General features: G+C 42.9%; 1 protein-coding gene across 1 annotated transcript in view; it reads left to right on the top strand.

Moving 5' to 3' along the window:
• The window catches only part of LOC126284411 (integrator complex subunit 2), a 94,253-nt gene extending 77,120 nt beyond the window's left edge, over positions 1 to 17,133 (top strand). The window contains exons 15-17 of the mRNA XM_049983323.1: positions 3,343 to 3,453; positions 16,286 to 16,499; positions 16,591 to 17,133. Of these exons, the coding sequence (XP_049839280.1) occupies positions 3,343 to 3,453; positions 16,286 to 16,499; positions 16,591 to 16,889 (624 nt within the window). The 3' untranslated portion in view covers positions 16,890 to 17,133. The remainder of the gene's footprint in view (positions 1 to 3,342; positions 3,454 to 16,285; positions 16,500 to 16,590) is intronic.
• Positions 17,134 to 23,971: the final 6,838 nt, after the last annotated feature.

Here is a 23,971-nt window from a genome sequence, read left to right as displayed (position 1 = left end):
AATCTTAGTCAGGCTCAGCATCCCCAGGATTGATTTTATGTATTTGTTCCACTTTATATCTCTCTGTACCCATGCTCTTAGATATTTTATGGAAGCAACTGCTTGCAGTAATTGTTCTACAATATCTCTCTCTCTGTCTTCATTGTAATGACAATATTATGAAAAGGATAGATTGTTACTAGCCATATAGTGGAGACATCGAGTTGCAGATGGGCACAATATGGCCAAAAGACCTTCTGAATCACACACACACACACACACACACACACACACACACACACACACACACACACGCAGACTACTGTCTCTGGCTGCTGAGAGCAGACTGTGAGGGATAATGTCTCTGGCTGCTGAAAGCAGACTGAACATTGGCACATGATGGAAGAAGCAGTCTGGGAGGCAGGGGTAAGGAGGAGGCTGGGAATTGGGAGGGATAGCAAAGTAGGGGTAGGTGACAGTAAAGTGCTGCTTGTGGGAGCATACAGGGAGGTGGTGGCGACAGAGAAGGGCAGCTAGTTGCAAAGCTAGACAGGCTGCCCCCCTACCCTTTTTTCCCCCTCTTCCTTTCCTATTCCACTCCCTCCCCCTCCCCCCCCCCCCCTCCTGCCAAAATCCACCAACCCCTGTCCAACCTGCTGCATCTAGTTGCCCTGTCCTGTCCCACAACTCCCTGTATTTTTCCACAAGCAGCACTTTACTTCCCCCACCCACTCTCTCTCCACACACCCCTACCCTGCTACCCCTCACCCTCCCCACCCCAGCCTCCTCTTTACCACCACCACCATCCAGGTTACTTCTCCCATCACTTGCAGTTGCTCACAGTTTGACATCGATATCCAGAGACAGTAATCATTTGTGTGTGGGAATTGCGCTTGCATGAATGTGTATGTGTGTTTTCTACTTCAGAAGGATGCCTCTTAGCCGAAAGCTCACTTGTTAAGCTGTCTTTTTGTTGTGCCTATCAGCGACTCAACATCTCCACTATATGGCCAGTAGCAGTTCTTTGCATAATATATGTAGGAGGATGCGCACAGAGTAATTTGAAGTAAAGTAACCACATAAAATCAATACCGGGGAAGGCTGATGCCAGAGAGATTCATTGGAAGAATCCTCAGGAAATGTAGTCCCTCAACAAAAGAGGTAGCTTTCAAAACACTTATTTGACCAGTAGTTGAAAATTGCTCATAAATTTGAGATTTGTGTGTTATAGGATTCACAGAGGAAATAGAGAATATCTGACGATGGATAGCGCGTTCCGTTACAGGCTCATTTAATAAGTGTGAAACACAGAGATACTCAGCAAACTCCCATGGCAGACACTACAAGAAAGGTATTCTGCATCACAGTATGATCTACTTCTAAGAGCCAACCAATATATTGCTCCGTCCCACATAAATCTCGCAGTAAGACAATGAAGATGAAATTAGAGAGATTTGAGCCCACACAGAGACTTACCAGCAGTCATACTTTCCACAAAAGGAGGAAGTGATACTGAGATTCAAAATACATGCCATCATACACTGTAAGCTGTCTTGCGGAGTATAGATATAGATATACACTCCTGGAAATGGAAAAAAGAGCACATTGACACCGGTGTATCAGACCCACCATACTTGCTCCGGACACTGCGAGAGGGCTGTACAAGCAATGATCACACGCACGGCACAGCGGACACACCAGGAACCGCGGTGTTGGCCGTCGAATGGCGCTAGCTGCGCAGCATTTGTGCACCGCCGCCGTCAGTATCAGCCAGTTTGCCGTGGCATACGGAGCTCCATCGCAGTCTTTAACACTGGTAGCATGCCGCGACAGCGTGGACGTGAACCGTGTGTGCAGTTTACGGACTTTGAGCGAGGGCGTATAGTGGGCATGCGGGAGGCCGGGTGGACGTACCGCCGAATTGCTCAACACGTGGGGCATGAGGTCTCCACAGTACTTCGATGTTGTCGCCAGTGGTCGGCGGAAGGTGCACGTGCCCGTCGACCTGGGACCGGACCGCAGCGGCGCACGGATTCAACGCCAAGACCGTAGGATACTACGCAGTGCCGTAGGGGCCCGCACCGCCACTTCCCAGCAAATTAGGGAAACTGTTGCTCCTGGGGTATCGGCGAGGACCATTCGCAACCGTCTCCATGAAGCTGGGCTACGGTCCCGCACACCGTTAGGCCATCTTCCGCTCACGCCCCAACATCGTGCAGCCCGCCTCCAGTGGTGTCACGACAGGCGTGAATGGAGGGACGAATGGAGACGTGGCGTCTTCAGCAATGAAAGTCGCTTCTGCCTTGGTGCCAATGATGGTCGTATGCGTGTTTGGCGCCGTGCAGGTGAGCGCCACAATCAGGACTGCATACGACCGAGGCACACAGGGCCAACACCCGGCATCATGGTGTGGGGAGCGATCTCCTACACTGGCCGTACACCTCTGGTGATCGTCGAGGGGACACTGAATAGTGCACGTTACATCCAAACCATCATCGAACCCATCGTTCTACCATTCCTAGACCGGCAAGGGAACTTGCTGTTCCCACAGGACAATGCACGTCTGCATGTATCCCGTGCCACCCAACGTGCTCTAGAAGGTGTAAGTCAACTACCCTGGCCAGCAAGATCTCCGGATCTGTCCCCCATTGAGCATGTTTGGGACTGGATGAAGCGTCGTCTCACGCGGTCTGCACGTCCAGCACGAACGCTGGTCCAACTGAGGCGCTAGGTGGAAATGGCATGGCAAGCCGTTCCACAGGACTACATCCAGCATCTCTACGATCGTCTCCATGGGAGAATAGCAGCCTGCATTGCTGCGAAAGGTGGATATACACTGTACTAGTGCCGACATTGTGCATGCTCTGTTGCCTGTGTCTATGTGCCTGTGGTTCTGTCAGTGTGATCATGTGATGTATCTGACCCCAGGAATGTGTCAGTAAAGTTTCTCCTTCCTGGGACAATGAATTCACGGTGTTCTTATTTCAATTTCCAGGAGTGTAGATATAGACATAGACTCACCTTACAGCATTTGTGTTTTTAGTTCAGGACCACACTGTGTAAGTATAGCACCTCTGCATGTGTGTTGTTTTGAGCATGAAAAGGTGAATAACATGTTTAAATAACAGAGAAAACTTATGCACATTAATAAAATACAGATAACACAATATTTGCTTTTGATATGCCGTGATCAATGATTAAAAATGACAACAGTGAATGACAGTTTGTAAGTATATTTAACATCTAACCCTCCAATAAATAGTTGTGTTGTAATCAAAATGTAGTGTTTTGATTTTCATTTTCAAGTCTGCAAATAGTAGTTTTTTTACACAGTTTTCAGTAATTTTGAATTATGTTCTGCAGGAGAAACCTGGACATTTATGGGCACTGAGGGAAGTAAGGAGCCTCATCTGCTCATTTCTGCATCAGATGTTCATTGCAGATCCATCTCTCGCAAAACTTGTGCATTACCAGGTACTTATGAAAGTTCATAATCTAGCAATTAAGGTAATATTAATTCAGTTTTTATGACAAAGAACCTGAAAAAATCTTCATAGTGACCTGCATCATTAACGGATTATGTTAAGAATTGGCAGTCAGCAGAGTTGCATGATACCTCAAAGAAAATTGTTTCATAAGCTTCAAAGTACATTCTACAATCCCTTCATATTCCATAACATATTATGAGATAAGCAAATTAAGAAATCATAAACTGTAAGGTTGATTTGTTGTGAACACAAAAAGGGTAGCAGTTGTGATCAACAAAACTACCGGCCAACATCCTGGACATCCATTTGTTACAGAATCTTAGAACATATTCTGGGCGCAAATGTAATGACCCCTAGGGGGCTCACAACTCTTTCGTGAGTACGAGCATGGGACCCCAATTCACTGCAGTACTTCTGTTCCTGTGCTGCAATTTTTCTCTCTGCCTATATCTTTTCTCCAATGTCCTCTGTAGGATAGTTTCCCTGCTGTCAACCTAGCTCCCTCGTATGTAACCAAATCTGGCTTCTTCCACTTTGTTCCCTTGTGTTGACCGCACCTTTCAGTTAATTTATGTTTGTTCCAAACATCTGGGTTTACCTCCAGGTTTTTCAAAAAAATTTATAGATTGTGTGTGTCTTGCAGGGAAGGTCGCCCTATGGTAGTCAGTTCATTTGGGGTTCATCAGGTACTTTCACGGTTATAGCCTCCTGACCACGCAGGGATTGCACTGTTGATGCCTGTCCATTTGAGGGAACTGGGACTCCAGGCACTGGCCATTGTGCAAAGTGGCATAAACCCTATGGAAGAACACTTGTTCAGGGCAGACAACATCAGGGGGGATATTTGGCATGATGAAATGATCAAAGTTATCAGCCACTGGCCACAAGGCCCGGACTGTCTCTTCAGACTAACTGCAATTTAGTGCCGTTCGGTATGACCCTAGGAAGGTAAACAGAACCAATCAGCTAGTAGAAAGTTATTCCCCTCTGTTTCTTTTATGCACCCAATTGGATGGAGTGTCAAGTTTTTTGTGGAGTCAAATCCTACCCAATTCCAGTTGATACTCTCTTTTAAGTAATTTGTTGATGTACCTGGTACCATCACAAACCAAAAGAACATCAACACTGTCAGGGATTAACTTTTCACAGAGATGTAATGCTCCAGCAGGTGAACTACGCAAACACTTGGGAGAGGCGAGTGATACACTTTGTAAGTCATGTACGTCAAGGCCTGCTAGACGCCAAGGCAGACAGCGACACTTTCATCCTTGATTTTGAATTTTCTTTCAGAAAAGGTCCATTTCATATGTTACCACTCACTGTGAAGCCATATTTTCCATCCCCTATGTGGTGTTTTAAATGCCAATGTCTTGTATATTTATCTTCCCAGTGTACATGCAACCCTATTTGTGGAGACTATGGCTGGCCACTTCACAAAAATTCTCCATGTGCAGTACCACTGTGGAAATGACCACCTTTCCCAATCCCCAAAATGTGCTAACCTACTCAAGAAACACAAAATCTAGGCAGTCTCTCATAATTTGAAGCTCAGGGAAAATGTGTCTTTTGTACCCAGTGTCAGTGGATCCACCTTTCCTGTCACTGTGGCCAGGTCCTCATCATTACCTGCTGTTATTACTCCCTCTTTGTTGACATTTGCTAGTAGTGAAAAAAAAAAAATCCTCCCATGTGGGTGTTAGGCTATCCCCTCTGATAGTTCCTGCTGCACCATCTTTGGGAATGGGTTCCTCTTGGTAACCCTCTCACCAGAAAGTCACAAATCAGAGGGCCAACACCAGCCAGTGGCTGAAGGAGACTTGGTCCTAGGGCTACCCAGTCTTCATCTATTCCTACACTCACAGCAGACAAGGAAAAGAAACCTGGTGTGACCCTGAGGCATCAGATCCTCCCATGTTGTCAGACTCTGAATCATTGTTCATGATGGTTGTTCCATCCCCACAGGTGACATACAGTGATGTAGGACAGTGATCTGCACTGGCCTCTTCCCACCAATGTAGAACACTCTCAACATGATGATCCACTGTGATTGCAATGGATATGTCACCTTCCAGAGCTACAACTAGTTTGCTAGTATTATGCAATCTGTGTTGCTCTCCAGGAAATACACCTCACTGATGACCAGTCTCCATCTCTTTGAGATTACTGTGCATTCTGTTGGAAAACTACTGGCTTTGAGAGAACATCAGGAGAGGTCTGGACATGGTTTGCGCAGGTGTCTTCAGTGAGTGGATTCCCCTCCATACCTTGTTGGGAGTAAAAGGATTGCAAGTGTTAATAACCCCAGCGATCTCTATTTGTAACATTTACTTATTGCCCCCCTCCCCCCTCACTCCTCCTCCAGGCAAGCCACTTACATATCTTAAGATATTTATCATATATATTAATCAAAGAACTACCCTCCCCCACTCAAACCCTTCCATTTTCTCCTACTTGGGGATTTCAGTGCATATCACTTCATCTGGTAGGTGTCTTCTGATTGGTGAGCTTCTTTCCAATCTCAGTCTGTTTCTCCTCAGTGATGGTGCTCCTAGCCACTGATGTTCAAGGCAACTTTCCATCATAATCAGAATAACAAAGGCACTGGAATAATATCATATTTCTGTTCACATCGGTTCTTACAAGTGTTGTACACCTTGTCATGATGATGAAAGCTGGAACATCCTACCTCTGGCTGAAGCAAAGAGACAGTTTATGCTGCTGGTTTTTCTGACAGGAAGCAGAACTTAAAGCCATGACTTTTTGCGAATGCAGAATTGCCAAACTTGAGAAGAGAGAAACAGTATTATGAAAATAAGCATTCTATTGTAACTGATGCTTACCCATAGAGGCCAATTGGTCAGTTGTAAGTATAAAGAGTCTCACTGCAGTAACACTGAATTAAAATTTCTCGGGTTTCCAGCAGTGTCAAGTAATTAAAATTGGACGAGCTTTCGTCTAAGTACTCCTTGGCCATTGTTAAGTCATACCACGTGACAATGGCTCAGGCAATTTTAATTAGTTGACACCATTGGAAACCCAAGAACTTTTTATGCAATTGGTCAACTGATTCAGAAAAGGCTGTAGTGGAGACACTTAGCAGGAGAAGCCATCACTGATGCCCCTCTAAGTGCAGCAAAGCAGTTCCCTTCTCTATCAGATGTCTGTTGTGCAAAACAGTTTGATTCATTATTTAACAATAACAGAAATAAAGTAAAGACAACCACTTATCTATGGAGGATTGATGCATGGCATACAGAGAAACATTTAACACAGAACAGTTAACACTAGCTTTCGAGCCCTTGCTCCATTTCTAGTAGCAGTACACACACACACACACACACACACACACACACACTCACACACGCACAGATTCCAAGACTTACCAAGCGGGAAAGTGCCGGTAGACAGGCACAATAAATAAAACACACAAACACACACACAGAATTTCAAGCTTTCGCAACCGACAGTTGCTTCTTCAGGAAAGGGGGATGGAGAGGGAAAGACGAAAGGATGTGGGTTTTAAGGGAGAGGGTAAGGAGTCATTCCAATCCGAGCGGAAAGACTTACCTTAGGGGGAAAAAAGGACAGGTGTACACTCGCACACACACATATATCCATCCGCACATACACAGACACAAGCAGACATTTGTAAAGGCAAAGAGTTCGGGCAGAGATGTCAGTCGAGGCGGAAGTGTGGAGGCAAAGAAGTTGTTGAAAGACAGGTGAGGTATGAGTGGCGGCAACTTGAAATTAGCGGAGGTTGAGGCCTGGTGGATATCGAGAAGAGAGGATATACTGAAGGGCAAGTTCCCATCTCCGGAGTTCGGATAGGTTGGTGTTGATGGGAAGTATCCAGATAACCCAGACGGTGTAACGCTGTGCCAAGATGTGCTGGCCGTGCACCAAGGCATGTTTAGCCACAGGGTGGTCCTCATTACCAACAAACACTGTCTGCCTGTGTCCATTCATGCGAATGGACAGTTTGTTGCTGGTCATTCCCACATAGAAAGTGTCACAGTGCAGGCAGGTCAGTTGGTAAATCACGTGGGTGCTTTCACACGTGGCTCTGCCTTTGATCGTGTACACCTTCCGGGTTACAGGACTGGAGTAGGTGGTGGTGGTAGGGTGCATAGGACGGGTTTTACACCGGGGGCGGTTACAAGGGTAGGAGCCAGAGGGTAGGGAAGGTGGTTTGGGGATTTCATAGGGATGAACCAAGAGGTTACGAAGGTTAGGTGGACGGCGGAAAGACACTCTTGGTGGAGTAGAGAGGATTTCATGAAGGATGGATCTCATTTCGGGGCAGGATTTTAGGAAGTCGTATCCCTGCTGGAGAGCCACATTCAGAGTCTGATCCAGTCCCGGGAAGTATCCTGTCACAAGTGGGGCACTTTTAGGGTTCTTCTGTGAGAGGTTCTGGGTTTGAGGGGATGAGGAAGTGGCTCTGGTTATTTGCTTCTGTACCAGGGTGGCAGCTGTCATAATGGAGGTACTGTTGCTTGTTGGTGGGTTTGATGTGGACGGATGTGTGAAGCTGGCCATTGGACAGATGGAGGTCAACGTCAAGGAAAGTGGCATGGGATTTGGAGTAGGACCAGGTGAATCTGATGGAACCAACGGAGTTGAGGTTGGAGAGGAAATTCAGGAGTTGTTCTTCACTGTGAGTCCAGATCATGAAGATGTCGTCAATAAATCTGTACCAAACTTTGGGTTGGCAGGCTTGGGTAACCAAGAAGGCTTCCTCTAAGCGACCCATAAATAGGTTGGCATACGAGGGGGCCATCCTGGTACCCATGGCTGTTCCCTTTAATTGTTGGTATGTCTGGCTTTCAAAAGTGAAGAAGTTGTGGGTCAGGATGAAGCTGGCTAAGGTGACGAGGAAAGAGGTTTTAGGTAGGGTGGCAGGTGATCGGCGTGAAAGGAAGTGCTCCATTGCAGCGAGGCCCTGGACGTGCGGGATATTTGTGTATAGGGAAGTGGCTTCAATGGTTACAAGAATGGTTTCCGGGGGTAACAGACTGGGTAAGGATTCCAGGCATTCGAGAAAGTGGTTGGTGTCTTTGATGAAGGATGGGAGACTGCATGTAATGGGTTGAAGGTGTTGATCTACGTAGGCAGAGATACGTTCTGTGGGTGCTTGGTAACCAGCTACAATGGGGCGGCCGGGATGTTTGGGTTTGTGAATTTTAGGAAGTAGGTAGAAGGTAGGACTGCGAGGTGTCGGTGAGGTCAGGAGTTTGATGGAGTCAGGTGGAAGGTTTTGTAGGGGGCCTAAGGTTCTGAGGATTCCTTGAAGCTCCGCCTGGACATCAGGAATGGGATTACCTTGGCAAACTTTGTACGTAGAGTTGTCTGAAAGCTGACGCAATCCCTCAGCCACATACTCCCGACGATCAAGTACCATGGTCGTGGAACCCTTGTCAGCTGGAAAAATGATGATGGGTCGGTCAACTTTCAGATCACGGATAGCCTGGGCTTCGGCTGTGGTGATGTTGGGAGTAGGATTAAGGTTTTTCAAGAAAGATTGAGAGGCAAGGCTGGAAGTGAGAAATTCCTGGAAGGTTTGGAGAGGGTGATTTTGAGGAAGAGGAGGTGGGTCCCGCTGTGATAGAGGACGGAACTGTTCCAGGCAGGGTTCAATTTGGATAGTGTCTTGGGGAGTTGGATAATTAGTAGTGGGATTAGGATTATTTTTCTTCGTGGCAAAGTGATATTTCCAGCAGAGACTACAAGTGTAGGACAGTAAATTTTTGACAAGGGCAGTTTGGTTGAATCTGGGAGTGGGGCTGAAGGTGAGGCCTTTGGATAGGACAGAGGTTTTGGATTGAGAGAGAGGTTTGGAGGAAAGGTTAACTACTGAATTGGGGTGTTGTGGTTCCAGATTGTGTTGACTAGAATTTTGAGGTGTTGGGGGGAAGTGGAGCTGGAAGTGGGAAATTGAGTAGATGGGAGAGACTGGGTCTGTGTGCAATGAGAGGAGGCTGAGGTTTGTTGGAAAGGTTGTGGAGGGTGAGGAGTTGCCTTTCCGGAGGTGGGAAACCAGCAGATTGGATAGTTTTTTGAGGTGGAGGGTGGCATGCTGTTCTAATTTGCGGTTGGCCTGTAGGAGGATGCTATGAACAGCCGGTGTGGATGTGGGAGAGGAAAGATTGAGGACTTTGGCTTGGGATAGGAGTTGACAGGTGTGTTCATTGGCAAAGTCGATGTCTAGGTGAAGGATTAGGCGGGTGAGGGCTATGGATTGTGCAGTTTGGAACTGGTATAAGGACTGATGGAAAGAAGGATTGCAGCCAGAGATGGGAACTTTAAGTGTGAGGCCTCAAACCAACACTTCTTCGACTTTTTTCACACCTTTATCTCTCTCTCTCTCTCTCTCTCTCTCTCTCTCTCTCTCTCTCTCTCTCTAACTTCCACATGGGAAAAATATATTACAAACAAAGATTCCAAGACTTACCAAGCGGGAAAGCGCCGGTAGATTGGCACAATGAATAAAACACACAAACACACACACAGAATTTCGAGCTTTCGCAACCGGCGGCTGCTTCGTCAGGAAAGAGGGAAGGAAAAGGAAAGATGAAAGGATGTGGGTTTTAAGGGAGAGGGTGAGGAGTCATTCCAATTCCGGGAGTGGAAAGACTTACCTTAGGGGGAAAAAAGGATAGGTATATACTCGCGCGCACGCTCACACACACACACACACACACACACACACACACACACACACACACACACACACATATCCATCCATACATACACAGACACAAGCAGGCATATTTAAAGGCAAAGAGTTAGGGCAGAGATGTCAGTTGAGGCGGAAGTGTGGAGGCAAAGATGTTGTTGAAAGACAGGTGAGGTATGAGTGGCGGCAATGTGAAATTAGCGGAGATTGAGGCCTGGTGGATAACGAGAAGAGAGGATATATTGAAGGGCAAGTTCCCATCTCCGGAGTTCGGATAGGTTGGTGTTGGTAGGAAGTATCCAGATAACTCGGACAGTGTAACACTGTGCCAAGATGTGCTGGCCGTGCCCCAAGGCATGTTTAGCCACAGGGTGATCCTCATTACCAACAAACACTGTCTGCCTGTGTCCATTCATGCGAATGGACAGTTTGACGCTTTCTATGTGGGAATGACCAGCAACAAACTGTCCATTCGCATGAATGGACACAGGCAGATAGTGTTTGTTGGTAATGAGGATCACCCTGTGGCTAAACATGCCTTGGTGCACAGCCAGCACATCTCGGCACAGTGTTACACTGTCCGAGTTAATTTGGATACTTCCTACCAACACCAACCCATCCGAACTCCGGAGATGGGAACTTGCCCTTCAATATATCCTCTCTTCTCGTTATCCACCAGGCCTCAATCTCCGCTAATTTCAAGTTGCCGCCACTCATACCTCACCTGTCTTTCAACAACATCTTTGCCTCCACACTTCCGCCTCGACTGACATCTCTGCCCGAACTCTTTGCCTTTACAAATGTCTGCTTGTGTCTGTGTATGTGCGGATGGATATGTGTGTGTGTGCGCGCAAGTGTACACCTGTCCGTTTTTCTCCCTAAGGTAAGTCTTTCTGCTCCCGGGATTGGAATGACTCCTTACCCTTTCCCTTAAAACCCACATCCTTTCGTCTTTCCCTCTCCTTCCCCCTTTCCTGAAGAAGCAACCGTTGGTTGCAAAAGCTTGAAATTCTGTGTGTGTGTTTGTGTGTTTTATTCATTGTGCCTATCTACCGGTGCTTTCCCGCTTGGTAAGTCTTGGACATTGTGCCTATCTACCGGTGCTTTCCCGCTTGGTAAGTCTTGGAATCTTTGTTTTGGAATAATTACTTTATTATTCATTGCAGATAGTTCTCTGTGTGGGTGGAGGTAGATAGTTCTCTGTGTGGGTGGAGGTGGGGAGACGGTAGGGAAGGACACACGAGGGAAGGTAGTCCAGATGGCTTAGCAGCTGCACAACAAGACAGAAAAAGTTCAGAAGGTAGAGCATATAAGGGACAGAGAGAGAGTTAGAGAGGAGGGATTGGAGGAAAGAAGAGGAAGGTGGTGATAATGGAGGAGTCAGGATGGGCAGAAAGGGAGAGTGGAGCAAAAAATGGGTGACAGGTCTGCTTAGTTCAGAGAAATTAGTGCAGGAAGGGAGTATACAAATGGCTCATGTTGTGAAGCAGCAGTTGAAGTTGTTAGTGTTATGGTGTGCAGGATGTTCTGCAAGTGGGTGGTCAAGTTTGCTAATTTGGCAGTGGCCATTCATGCCCACATAGAATGCTGTAGAATAATTGCAGCATTATGGAGCTGTATCATGGCTGCTTTCACAGATGGCTGTGTCTTTTATTGGGTAGGTGATGCCTGTGACTAGACTGCAGTAGGAGGTGGTGGGTGAGTATATGAGACAAGGATTCCACCTGGGCCAGCCACAAGGGAATGACCCATGGGGTGCTGGATTGGCAGCAGGATTAGAATAGGGGTTATGGGCTAGGGGATTCTGTTGGTTGGGTGGGCAGCAGGTGACCTTACAAGAGCCTTTTTTGAAAGACAACATTCTATCCAACTCATCCAGAAACAGATCCTCATCTAGAAACATATCTCTTGTGCCATCCCTGTTTACCAGCCACCAATTATCACTCCTATAATCAATCATTATCACCCTGGCCTCAAAAGCTCAACCACGCCCTTCAGGGCTTTATTTACATCTTTCTGTACCCTGAGATGAGGCATGTTGTTATCGTGGTCTTCAGTCCAGAGACCGGTTTGATGCAGCTCTCTAAGCTGCTCTATACTGTGCAAGCCTCTTCATCTCCGAATAACTTCTGCAAGCTACATCTTCCTGAATCTGGTTAATGCATTCATCTCTCTCTCTCTCTTCGATTTTGACCCCACACACTTCTGTCCAGTACTAAACTGATGACCCCTCAGTGTCTCAGAACATGTCTTACTAACTGATCCCTTTTTTTGCTCAAGTTGTGCCACAAATCTCTTGTCTCCCCAATTCTGTTCAGGATTTCCTCATTAGTTATGTGATTCACCCATTTAATCTTCAGCATTTTTCTGTAGCACCACATTTCAAAAGCGTCTATTCTCTTTTTATCTAAATTGTTCATCATTCATGTTTCACTTCCATATATTGCTACACTCCAGACACTTATACCTATATTTAATGTGAACAAATTTCCCTTTTTCAGAAATGCTTTTCTTGTCATTGTGTCTGCTTTATAATCTCTCTGCTTCGGCCATCATCAACTATTTTGCTTCCCAAATAGCAAAACTCGTCTGCGGCTTTTGTCTCATTTTCTCAACTGATTCTCTTTTTAGCATCACATGATTTAATTCAACTACATTCAGTTATCATTGTTTTGCTTTCGTTGATGTTCATCTTATATCCTCCTTTCAAGACACTGTCCATTCTGTTCAACTGTTCTTCCAAGTCCTTTGCTGTCTGTGACAGAATTACAATGCCATCGGCAAACTTCATAAGTTTCTCACTCCCTTTTCAATCACTGCCTCCCTTTCATGCCCCTCTACTCTTATAATTGCCCTCTGGTTTCTGTACAAGTTGTAAATAGCCTTTCACTCTCTGTATTTTACCCTTGCTACCTCCATAATTTCAAAGAGAGTATTGCAGTCAACATTGTGAATAGCTTTCTCCAAATCTACAAATGCTATAGATGTAGGTCTGCATTTCCTTAACCTATCTTCTAAGATAAGTTGTAGGGTCACCATTCCATAACATGTTCCTACATTTCTTTGGAATCTATCAGTTTTTCCATTCTTGTGTAAAGAATTTGTGTTAGTATTTTGCAAACATTACTTATCAAATTGATAGTTCAATAATTTTCACACCGTCAACAAGTGCTTTCTTTTGAATTGGAATTACTATGTTCTTTGTGAAATCTCAGGGTATTTCAATGTCTCATACATCTTGCTCAACAGGTGGTAGAGTTTTGTCAGGGCTGGCTCTCCCAAGGCTATCAGCAGTTCTGACAGAATATCATCTACTTCTGGAGCCTTGTTTCAATTCAGGTCTTTCAGTGCTTTGTCAACTTCTTCTTGCAGTATCGTATCTCCCATCTCATCTTCATCTAAGCCCACTTGCCTTCCTATAAATTGCTTTCAAGTTGTAAAGACCTTCTGTATTCTCCTTCCATCTAGTTTCCTACTTTTCTCCAGTTTCCTCAATTTTAATCTAGAGTTTGTAAACAATGAATTATGGCCAGAGTCCACATTGCCCCTGGAAATGTCTTATAATTTAATATCTGGTTCCTAAATCTTTGTCTAACCATTATATAATCAATCTTAAACCTTCCGGTGCCTCCAAACCTCTTCCATGTAAACAATCTTTCTTTATGATTCTTAAACCAAATGTTAGCAATGATTAAATTATGCTCAGTGCAAAATTCTACTGGGCGGCTTCCTCTTTCATTCCTTTCCCCAGTCCATAGTCATCTACTATTGTGCCTTCTCTTCCTTTTCCTGCTATCGAATTCCAGTCCCCAATCACAATTAAATTTTTGGCTCCTTTAACTATCTGAAGATTTTCTTTCACCTCATCATACAGTTCTTCAATATCTTCATCACCTGTGGAGCTAATTGCCATTTAAACTTATATTATTGCAATGGTAGGTGTGGGCTTGGTATCTACCTTACCTATGATAATACGTTCACTATGCTGTTCCTGGCAGATTATCTGCATTCCTATTTTCTTATTCATTATTAAACCCACTGCTGCATTACCCCTAATTGACTTTATTATTACCCTGTATTGAATTGACTGTAAGTCCTGTTCCTGCTGCCACTGAACATCACTAATTCACACTATACCTAACTTTAACCTACCTTTTTAAATGTTTTAACCTATCTGCTCATTTAAGGTATCTAACATTCCAGACGCCAATCAGTAGAATGCCAGTTTTGTTTCTCCTGATGACGACATCCTCCTGAGTAGTCACCACCCAGAGATCCGAATGCAGGACTGTTGTACCTCCAGAATATTTTACCCAACAGGACACCATCATCATTCAACCATACAGCAGAGCTGCATGCCCTCGGGAAAAGTTACGGATGTAGTTTCCCCTTGCTTGTAATCATTTGTAGTACCAATCCAGCAAGGCCTTTTTTGTTAATGTTACAAGGCCAGATCAGTCAATGATCTGGACTGTTGCCCTGCACCTACTGAAAAGGCTGCTGTCCATCTTCAGGAACCAACCACACGTTTGTCTGGCCTCTCAACAGATACTCCTCTGTTGCAGTTGTACCTACGGTACGGCTATCTGTATCGCTGCGGTATGCAAGCCCCAATTCCCTACCCACTCACCCACCCAACCTACAGAATATCACCGTCTGTCCCTACTCCAATTCTCCCCCAGTACTGCACCCTATGGTGTTGACCCAAGTACAAGACTTGTCTCCTACATCCACCTACAACCCCCTACCTCAGTCCAGTCACAGACATCTCCTACCTGATAGAAGGCAGGACCACATGTGAAAATAGCAGTGTCATAGATCAGTTATGTTGCAATTACTGTATAAGATTCATTTTGTGTGGTCATGACAAGTAACAAACGTCCACTCGCATGAATGGCTGCCACCAAATAGGAGCAAATGGCAAACTTTACATCCTGTTGCCAAACATTCTGCACACCACAATGCTAAGGACTAAAAAAAAAAACTGCTTCACTACATGGACCATTTGGACACTTCTTTCCAGCACAAGTTTCTGGAGACTCTGCAGGTGGGAATTCTCTCTCCAGGATATCCTACACTCTCACAATAGTCCTGGTCTAAACATCTGCTTAACTTGTTTCCCACTGCTTCACTTTACCTTTTCCTTTCTCCCTGCTGTCCACACCACCCTTCCCCATCCAGACTGTGTTGTGCCTTCTCCCACCACACTTCCTCCACCCCCTCATGCGGACACACTCTCTCTCTCTCTCTCTCTCTCTCTCTCTCTCTCTCTCTCTCTCTCTCTGTGTGTGTGTGTGTGTGTGTGTGTGTGTGTGTGTGTGTGTGTGTCTCTGCCCCCTTTTTTCCCGTGCCTCTCCCCCTATTTTTTGACCTTCTTCGTCCTCTCCTTGCGCCTCTCTATCCCTTGTATGCTCTACCCTCTGAACCTCTTTTGTCCTGTTGTGCAGCCACTAAGTCATCTGGCGAAAGACCTGCCTCACATTCCCTACCCTGCTAACCCGTCCTTGCCTTGTGTGTCCTTCCTTCCCTACCCCCTGCCCACCTCCGTCTACCCAGGCAACTACCTTCAATGATCAACATCAAATAATTAATCTAACTGCTAATGAATGTGTGTGTGTGTGTGTGTGTGTGTGTGTGTGTGTGTGTGTTTGTGTTTGTTTGTGTGTGTATACTCGCACTAAAAAAGAGCTTGTAAGTTGGTGTTAACTGTTTTCTGTTACATGTTTCAGATGAATTATCTGTAGGTAAGTGGTTACCTTTCCCATATTTTATGTATGATTCAGTATTTAGGATCAAAATGTTAACAACTGAATTTGCTTTGCTAACTTCAGTTTTTTCCCTCCATAGTTATATAAAAACAGATCAGCTTGTCAAAAGTGCTTAACTTATTACTCTCTTGGATTAGCCAGCTTCAATCTAAGTCATGTTGCACTGTAGCATTTTCATGTAACTGTATAACATTTTCTCAATATTGTTTTCTTTTTAAACTCTGCCTTACCTCTCCCTATAAGTACAACTATGTGCTGAAAGGTTAATGTAGCATAACCTCTGGTTTGCATTTGTAATTTTACTCCTCAATTGTTTTGTTGTAGAAATCTTTTTCCTTTACCCCTTGCACTTTCTACATTGCCTTTTGCAGGGCTACAACCGGGACTTGCTGCCGGTTACAGTACCCGGCATACCATCTATGCATATCTGCCTAGATTTTATTCCTGAGTTTCTAAGTCAACCATCTCTGGAGAAGCAAGTATTTGCTGTTGATTTGGTATCCCATCTAGTTATTCAGTATGCGTTACCAAAGTCCTTAAGTGTTGCACGTCTTGCTATCAATACATTATCAACTTTGCTTGGAGGTAAGATTTATTATGTTACTCATATGTTCACAGTTGATGAGTAGCAGGTTTTCATGACAATATTCTAATCAATGGTTTCTTTTTCCAATAGTTCTGCCAAGTGTCTTACGAACTCAACTCTTCCTGCCAGTCTTACCAGCACTGGTTCGAATTTGTGAAGCATTTCCTCCTCTTGTGGATGACACTGTCTCCCTTCTGATGCAGCTGGGGCGTATATGCGCTTCTGAAGCATCTCTCTCCTACCCACGGGACGTCTGTGTTGGACAGTGGTCAATGTTATGTGAAGAAGATAAAGCAAGAACACAAGCAAACGATAAGCTCTGTGTTGAAGTTAAACATACTTTTGACAGCATACTGAAGAGAGCAGTTCTCAAAACAAAAAACTATTGATGTTACGGATTTGTAAGAAAGTGTTAACATTGTACCTGATCAGCTGGTATATCTAGTATTTGTCTTCCTTTCTTCACTTTTTGATAAGAGAGAGTGTTTTAATTCATCAAATACAGGAGTGGAAACTGAGAAACAGTGTTAGTTTTCATTGCTGACGATTTCTTTATGTATTTTAAAGAAGCACAGAATATGTATTTAATGACTTTTGTAAATAAAATTATGTGCACTATGCTGATAAATTTAATTTCTGTAAGTTGTTTTAATAAGTTAGCTCCATGGAAGAACATTTTCCAGAAGCTTGTGAAGATTCCAATCTTATTTTTGTATAAGTTGACTTCTCAACTATACGGTAAGTGGTGATAATCTTTACTCCTTTCATTGTTTACTTTACTGCGTACTTTTTTGGATTGTTACTTTTACGTTTGCCTATATGAATACTAATAAATCTCTCTGTCTTTCTCGCTGTGTGTGTGTGTGTGTGTGTGTGTGTGTGTGTGTGTGTGTGTGTGTGTCTTTGTTTGTAGCAGGTCAACACTACAGTAATTTGATTCCTTGATTAAACTGTGCAGGTGTAATTAATGAAGATGGTAAGAAAATACTAGGTTTTATTTAAGCTCATGACCTAGTTATCATGAACATGTTTTACAAGAAGGGAGTCTACCACATTTGGACACATTATTGTGACAACAACATCAGCCAGATTTGTTTTTTTCTTCTGTGAAACCATGATCAAAAGCTAGTTGTAGATGCGAAGGTCATTATGAAACAGTGGCTCCTCAACACTGCCCACTTGCAGTCTAAATTTACATGAAAATAATGACTTGTAGGAAGGAAGAACAAAATGGCCTAACATGATAAAAAAAAAAGTGGTGGTTCAAAGAGAGAATGATATAAATCTCAAAAATCACACTCTCACATATAACTGAGTTTGAAACAGTGTGCAGCGTATTAATAGAAACTGTTCAGGCAGCTACCTGTGAACAAATGGGAATGTTCAAAACTGGACACTCTGAAAGACATAGTTGTGATTGTGAACTGTAGATGTTAAGAACAAAGTGAGAATGGAAAGAGAATAATGCTGGTAAATCCTTTCTTCAAAAACATCTGAAAACCGGAGTGCCTACTTTGATGCTAGATGTGATGCAAATGAGGCAGTTGCAGCAGTCAGATCAGATTACAGAGAGACCTAAGAAAGTCTTGACACACCAGCTGACAAGTGTGATATCTGTCATCTAGCAAAGAAGTGCCATATGGCATACAGTAGACAAAGAGAAATCCTATGGCATCAGTGATGAAGAAGGCTTGCCCTAAATTAGAAAAATATAAGTTAATGCATATGTCAACTTCCACTTTCCATAGGGAAAATGTAACTTAGGAAGGTGACTGGACCAGATGATCTGCTCGCAGAACTGGAGAGATCAATGCACAGACAGGCAGCTGTGTTGCTTAGAGGTTTCTTCAACAAGACCACTGAAGAGTGGAACATATCAACCAAGTGGACACTGTGCAGTTAAACACAATTTAGAAACAGAAGGGGAGCTTGGCTGAATGCTCCCACTGCCGACATGTACACCTCCTATCACATACAATGAAGACCTTACAGCCCAGCATAGATAGCAGAACACACAAGGTGTCATGAAAGGCTGTGGAACTACCAATGATATCCATGCAACTCGCTAGCTTATTGAGAAACACTGTGAGAAATCTTACAAGCGGACCCTCCATACTGCAAATCATGGATTTTGATGCAATTCAAATATTTTGTAGAGGCACTTACCCTGAGTACCTATCCGGTTTTTTACCAACGGGCCTTGGTTTTTGAGGAAATTGATTTTGAAGTTCATTGCACGCTTTGTATATCCGTACCATTACATATATTCTGAGCAAGCCACCATAGTACAGCAGTAAAGGTTCACGGTTAACATGCTGGAGGTACCATCTTTGAATCCTGCTCTTGTACTCCTTCCCCCCCCCCCCCCCACTCAAAATCAACCGAATTTTTCAATTTTATTTCAAGATGTGCGTAGTTATAAACATATATTCAGTTATTAATTTTTTCTGTCATACAGTATTACAAAATCTTATTTTTCGTTGTCCACATTGCTTGATGTGCCAGAACAATATTGTGGATGACACTTCTCACAGAAACAACCAAAGCACAAATTTTCTAAGCACCACGCGCATTTTACGAAAGCAACTGTCTTGCAGGTGCACAGTTTCTTCATGAGCAATACCGGGAAGCACAATTCTTTTGCATTCAAAAAGATTTCTCTTTCATCTGCTAATTTCGATGTGAACCATGCGTCTCTTATCATTCTTTCAAAATTAGGTGTGGTGAATTGATGTAGGATTACTGAATGTAATTTTATCGAATCTTCCCTAGAAGCAAACATATGAAAAGTTCGTCAAAGTGAGGCAGAATTTGGAACAGGGAAATCATATTGACATGAAATATATTGAGGATATCATAACAAGTCCGCCAATATCCCTTCTATCATCCCTTCAAGTCTGGAGGCTAAAATTTTACTAAGTATCTTATATGTTACGTCCAAGAGAGTGATTCCATAATAATTGCTACATTCTGACTTGTCGCCTTTTTTATGTAATGGGCAGATAATTCCCATGTTCCAGTCCTTAGGCATTACCTCCTTTATCCATGTTTCCTTTATGAATTCATGGACTGCCTCTTCCATTTTCTTTCCCCCACATTTTAATAATTCGGCCTCTATGCTGTCTTCTCCGGCTGCTTCATTATTTTTTAGACTCTTGATAGCATTCTTCACTTCCTTTACCTCTGGTACCATTTCCTCTTCCTGATCCTCTACATCTAACTCTTATTCCAATTCTGAGTTCTATTCCCTTTTACTCTCAATCACGGTTCCTTCTTCTTTATCCCCTTCTTTCCTGCCAAGCAGTTTGGTAAAATACTTTTGCCACCTTTCTAGGACTTTACTTTTATCTCCAATTAGATTTCTGTCCTTATCCTTATAGAAAACTGCTTGAGGTTGGAAACCTTTCTTCAAATCTCTTGTTCTTTCATAGAACCTTGTGAACTCTTTATTGTCTCCTATTTTGTCCAGCTGCTCTATCCTTCTTTCATGCTGCCTTTTCTTTACCCTACAAAGCTTATTCTTCTGCCACTAACCTCGTGTTCCTTTGCAACATTCTCTGTCTTGCTTCATTTGTTTCGTGTATTACTATTAGGCATTCCTCATCGAACCACTTTACCACCCTTTTGCGTTGTTCTCTCCTCAGTATCTCTTCTGCAGCTATGCTAATGGCAGTTTTCAATAACTCCCATTTAGTTTCTACATTATCTTCATTCCCTGTGTTTCTCCCTGTTTCCAATATCTCTTCTAGTTTATTCCAATATTCTTCCTGTGTTTCCTTCGTTTGGAGTCTCTGTGTATTGTGTTTCATTCTTATCTTATTCCTTTGGTTCCTTACCAACTCTATCTTCTACCTATCGTACTGAGTAGTGGTCTGTGTCTCCTTCTGCCCCTCTGCAGCTGTTAACTTCCATAATATCTGATGTATGCCTTTTGTCTATGAGTATGTGATCTATTTGGTTTCTTGTGTTGTGGATTTAGGAGGAACAGATCCATGATGGTTCAGATATTTTTATTAAGTCAAGTGCTAGAGAAGTTTTATGAGTACGACAAGCAACTACATCAGTTGTACATTGATTTCAAGCAAGCCTACGGCAACCTACTCTGGAAGAAAATTATACAGATCATAAAAGAATTTAGAATCTCACTAAAACTGGTCAATTTAACAGAAATGACAATGAAAGCAGCAGTGTGTAAAGTAAGAACAGAGCAAGAACTGTCTGGTGAATTACAAGTACAGAGGGGGCTACTGCAGGAAGATGTGATCTCTACAATGCTGTTTACTTTAGTTTTAGAAAAGGTGATGCGGGAAATGCCGATAAACCCAGGAGGAACAATACTGAATCGGCAAGTTCAAGTGGTAGCATATGCGGATGATGTAGCATTAATGGCAAGGAGTGTAAGGGCACTAAAGGGGAACCATGATACGTTAGGGGAAGCAGCAAGAGAAGTAAGTTTAGAAGTAAACATAAACAAAACAAAGTGTATGGTGATGGGGGAGCCCAATACAAATGGACAAAAACATTCAATAGAAATGAATGAGAAAGAATATGAAAGAGTGAAAACACTTAAATATTTAGGTTTTGTAATAACAGAGGACAATAAAGTAGTAGTAGAAATTCAAGATAGTGAGTGGAAATCATTGCTATTTTGCCTTGCAGAATGTATTTAATTCTAGGAATGTTAGTATGAATACAAATATCAAAATATACACGACTATATTAAGACCTGAAGTAATATATGGATCAGAAGGCTGGGTATTGACATTAAAGGAGGATAACTGGTTATTGAGATGGGAAAGAAAGATACTGCGAAGGATTTTTGGAGCAGTGAGAGAGGAAGATGGCTGGAGAGTAAGGACAAATTTAGAACTTCAAACACTTTTTGGACAGATGAGTATTGTTGTTAAATTTAAGCAGGGAAGAATAAGATGGGCAGGACATGTAAAGAGAATACCAGAAACTCATAGTGTCAAGAAAGTTTTCATGGGAAAACCTGATGGGAGAAGGAAAAGAGGTAGACCCAGGAAAAGGTGGCTGGACGATATGGAAGAACAACTAAAGGTGATGGGAATAAGAAATTGGAGAAGAATGGATGCAGGTGATACAGGAGGCCGAGGTTCTTCAAGGACTTAAGAGCCAACCAAGAAGATATCACAAAAAGGAGAATGGCTTGTGAAAATAATTTTAAAAAATTCAGAGATCAAGTGATAATGAGAACTCTACAGCAGAGGGCGATGAACGCTGCTCTTCCCTTTTTATCGGAAACCTTCAATTTCGTGGCCGGCCATGCATTGGTTGAGCTGTTCAAGAAAAACCATAAGATTCAGCAAAGAAAAATTACAAAGTTCGTCAGCTCTAAAGAATTTGCGACAATAGACAAAGTTTTAGCAGCTGCCGAACAATTCCACATACAAACAAGAATATTTACGGAGAATTTCGACCTAGACTTTGTAATCAACTCTGATCAAACTGGCTGCCAGTATCAGGCAATGTGTAATAGATCACTTTCGGAAAAAAGAGCCAAAACCGTTCTCATCTGAAAAAAAGATTTAAACAAGACTACTCATTCTTATACAGCCCAGTATAACATAACAGCATCAGGAAAGGTGATCCCATATGTTTTTTTATGTATGCAAGAACCGTCCATAAAACTTGGTCCTAACATTTAAAAAACGAGTAGACGAATTGACTGGAAAATACAGAAATTTAGTCGTGTTCTGCACAAAATCCGGGAAGTTCATGAAACTGGTGTATGAAGAATTTTTTTGTTCTGTAATTCTTCCATACGTGGGACAGAAAAGTTTTTGTGCGTTATCGATCCGTTCGGAGGGCAAACTGATTCAACTTTATACGATCATCTGTTCACTGATGAAAGGAAAGTGAGTGCCTGGACCCTAAAAGCGGTCCCACCAAAGTGCACTCCTTGTTGTCAGCCCTGCGATGTTTATTTATACCGACAGGTGAAAATCTTCACGAAAATTATTCAGAATACTTCTGACTTGATGAAAGACAATAGAGAGATCGCTTCAAGTGAAGATTCGATAAAATTACATTCGCTAATCCTACATCAATTCAGTGCACCTAATTTTGAAAGCATGATTAGATACGCATGGTTCACATCGAAATTAGTGGATGAAAGAGAAATCTTTTTGAATACAAAAGAATTGTGTTTCCTGGTATTGCTCATGAAGAAACCATGTGATTGCAAGACAGTTGCTTTCATAAAATGCGTGTGATGCCGTGAAAATTTGTGCTTCGGTTGTTTCTATGATAAGTATCACCCAGAATATTGTTCTGGCACGTCAAGCAATGTGAACAATGAAAAATAAGATTTTGTAATATTGTATGACAGAAAAAAATTAATAACTGAATATATGTTTATAACTAGACACATCCTACACTGTTGATAGTCTTTGAAATAAAATTCAAAAATTCGGTTGATTTTGGAAAAAAAGTACACGAGCAGGATTTTGCTTTTTTTTTTTTTTAAAATCTAATTTTGTTCGCTAAAGTTTGTTCCATCAGCTCGGGGCGGACATTGTAAGACATCCGTTTAAGTTCGTTGATGATCAATTAACTCAGTTTTTTTTTTTATTACAGAAGGCAGCTAATCCTCTGACCGAACATGCTGAGCTACTGTGCCGGCTTGGATTCGAACACGGTACCTCCAGCACAGTAGCCATGAACCTTTACTACTGCGCTATGCTGACTTGTTCAGAATAGATGTAATGTTACAGATATACAAAGCTCGCAGTGAACTTCAAAATTGATTTTCTCAAAAACCAAGGCCCATCGCTAAAAATCCACCTAGCCAGGTACTCAGGGTAAGTGCCTCTGGAACATATTTGAAGTGCATCAAAATCCGTGATTTACAGTATGGAGGGTCCCCTTGTAAGCACCCTCACTTGACTTTCATGCACCTGTAAAAGGCTTGTGACAGAGTATCACATCGTGTCTTCTGGTTTGCACTCTGAGAGCATGCGGCATATAAAGGTGCAGCACATGAATAGGTCCAGCTGCTTAACCACAGTTCTCGAAGAATGTTTTGGAATATTGTCCTAAGAAAACACAGTGATCGGTAAAATCATATTAAAATTATTTCAAGGAAACAGACTTGATTGAATGTATGTTGTATATTTCATTTGGTTACCAGTTTCAGTCTTTTATAAGACCATCATCATCAGGCCATTTTTTACTCGTTGGCAATTGCAAGAACTGGTGGGATGGAGCAGACAGCTCTGGAGGTATGTGGAATGCAGCAGAAAAAGACTGGATTTATGGATTCTTTACGGAAGCTAGCTCTTTGTACACCTGAGAAAACAAGCTCGGCAAGGTATGCAGCATTTCATAAAGTAAGTGTTAAACTTTTCTTTGACAGCCTTTTGAATGTATTTGAAAAAATTAATTTAACTCCAGACAGGATAATGAACTTGGATGAGTGTGGCATTCCTGATGCAATGCAACCTGCTAT

Source organism: Schistocerca gregaria, chromosome 8 (assembly GCF_023897955.1).
Source record: "Schistocerca gregaria isolate iqSchGreg1 chromosome 8, iqSchGreg1.2, whole genome shotgun sequence".
NCBI lineage: Eukaryota > Metazoa > Arthropoda > Insecta > Orthoptera > Acrididae > Schistocerca > Schistocerca gregaria.
Note: the sequence above shows the minus strand (reverse complement) of the source record. Positions and strands in the feature narration are given on the sequence as shown.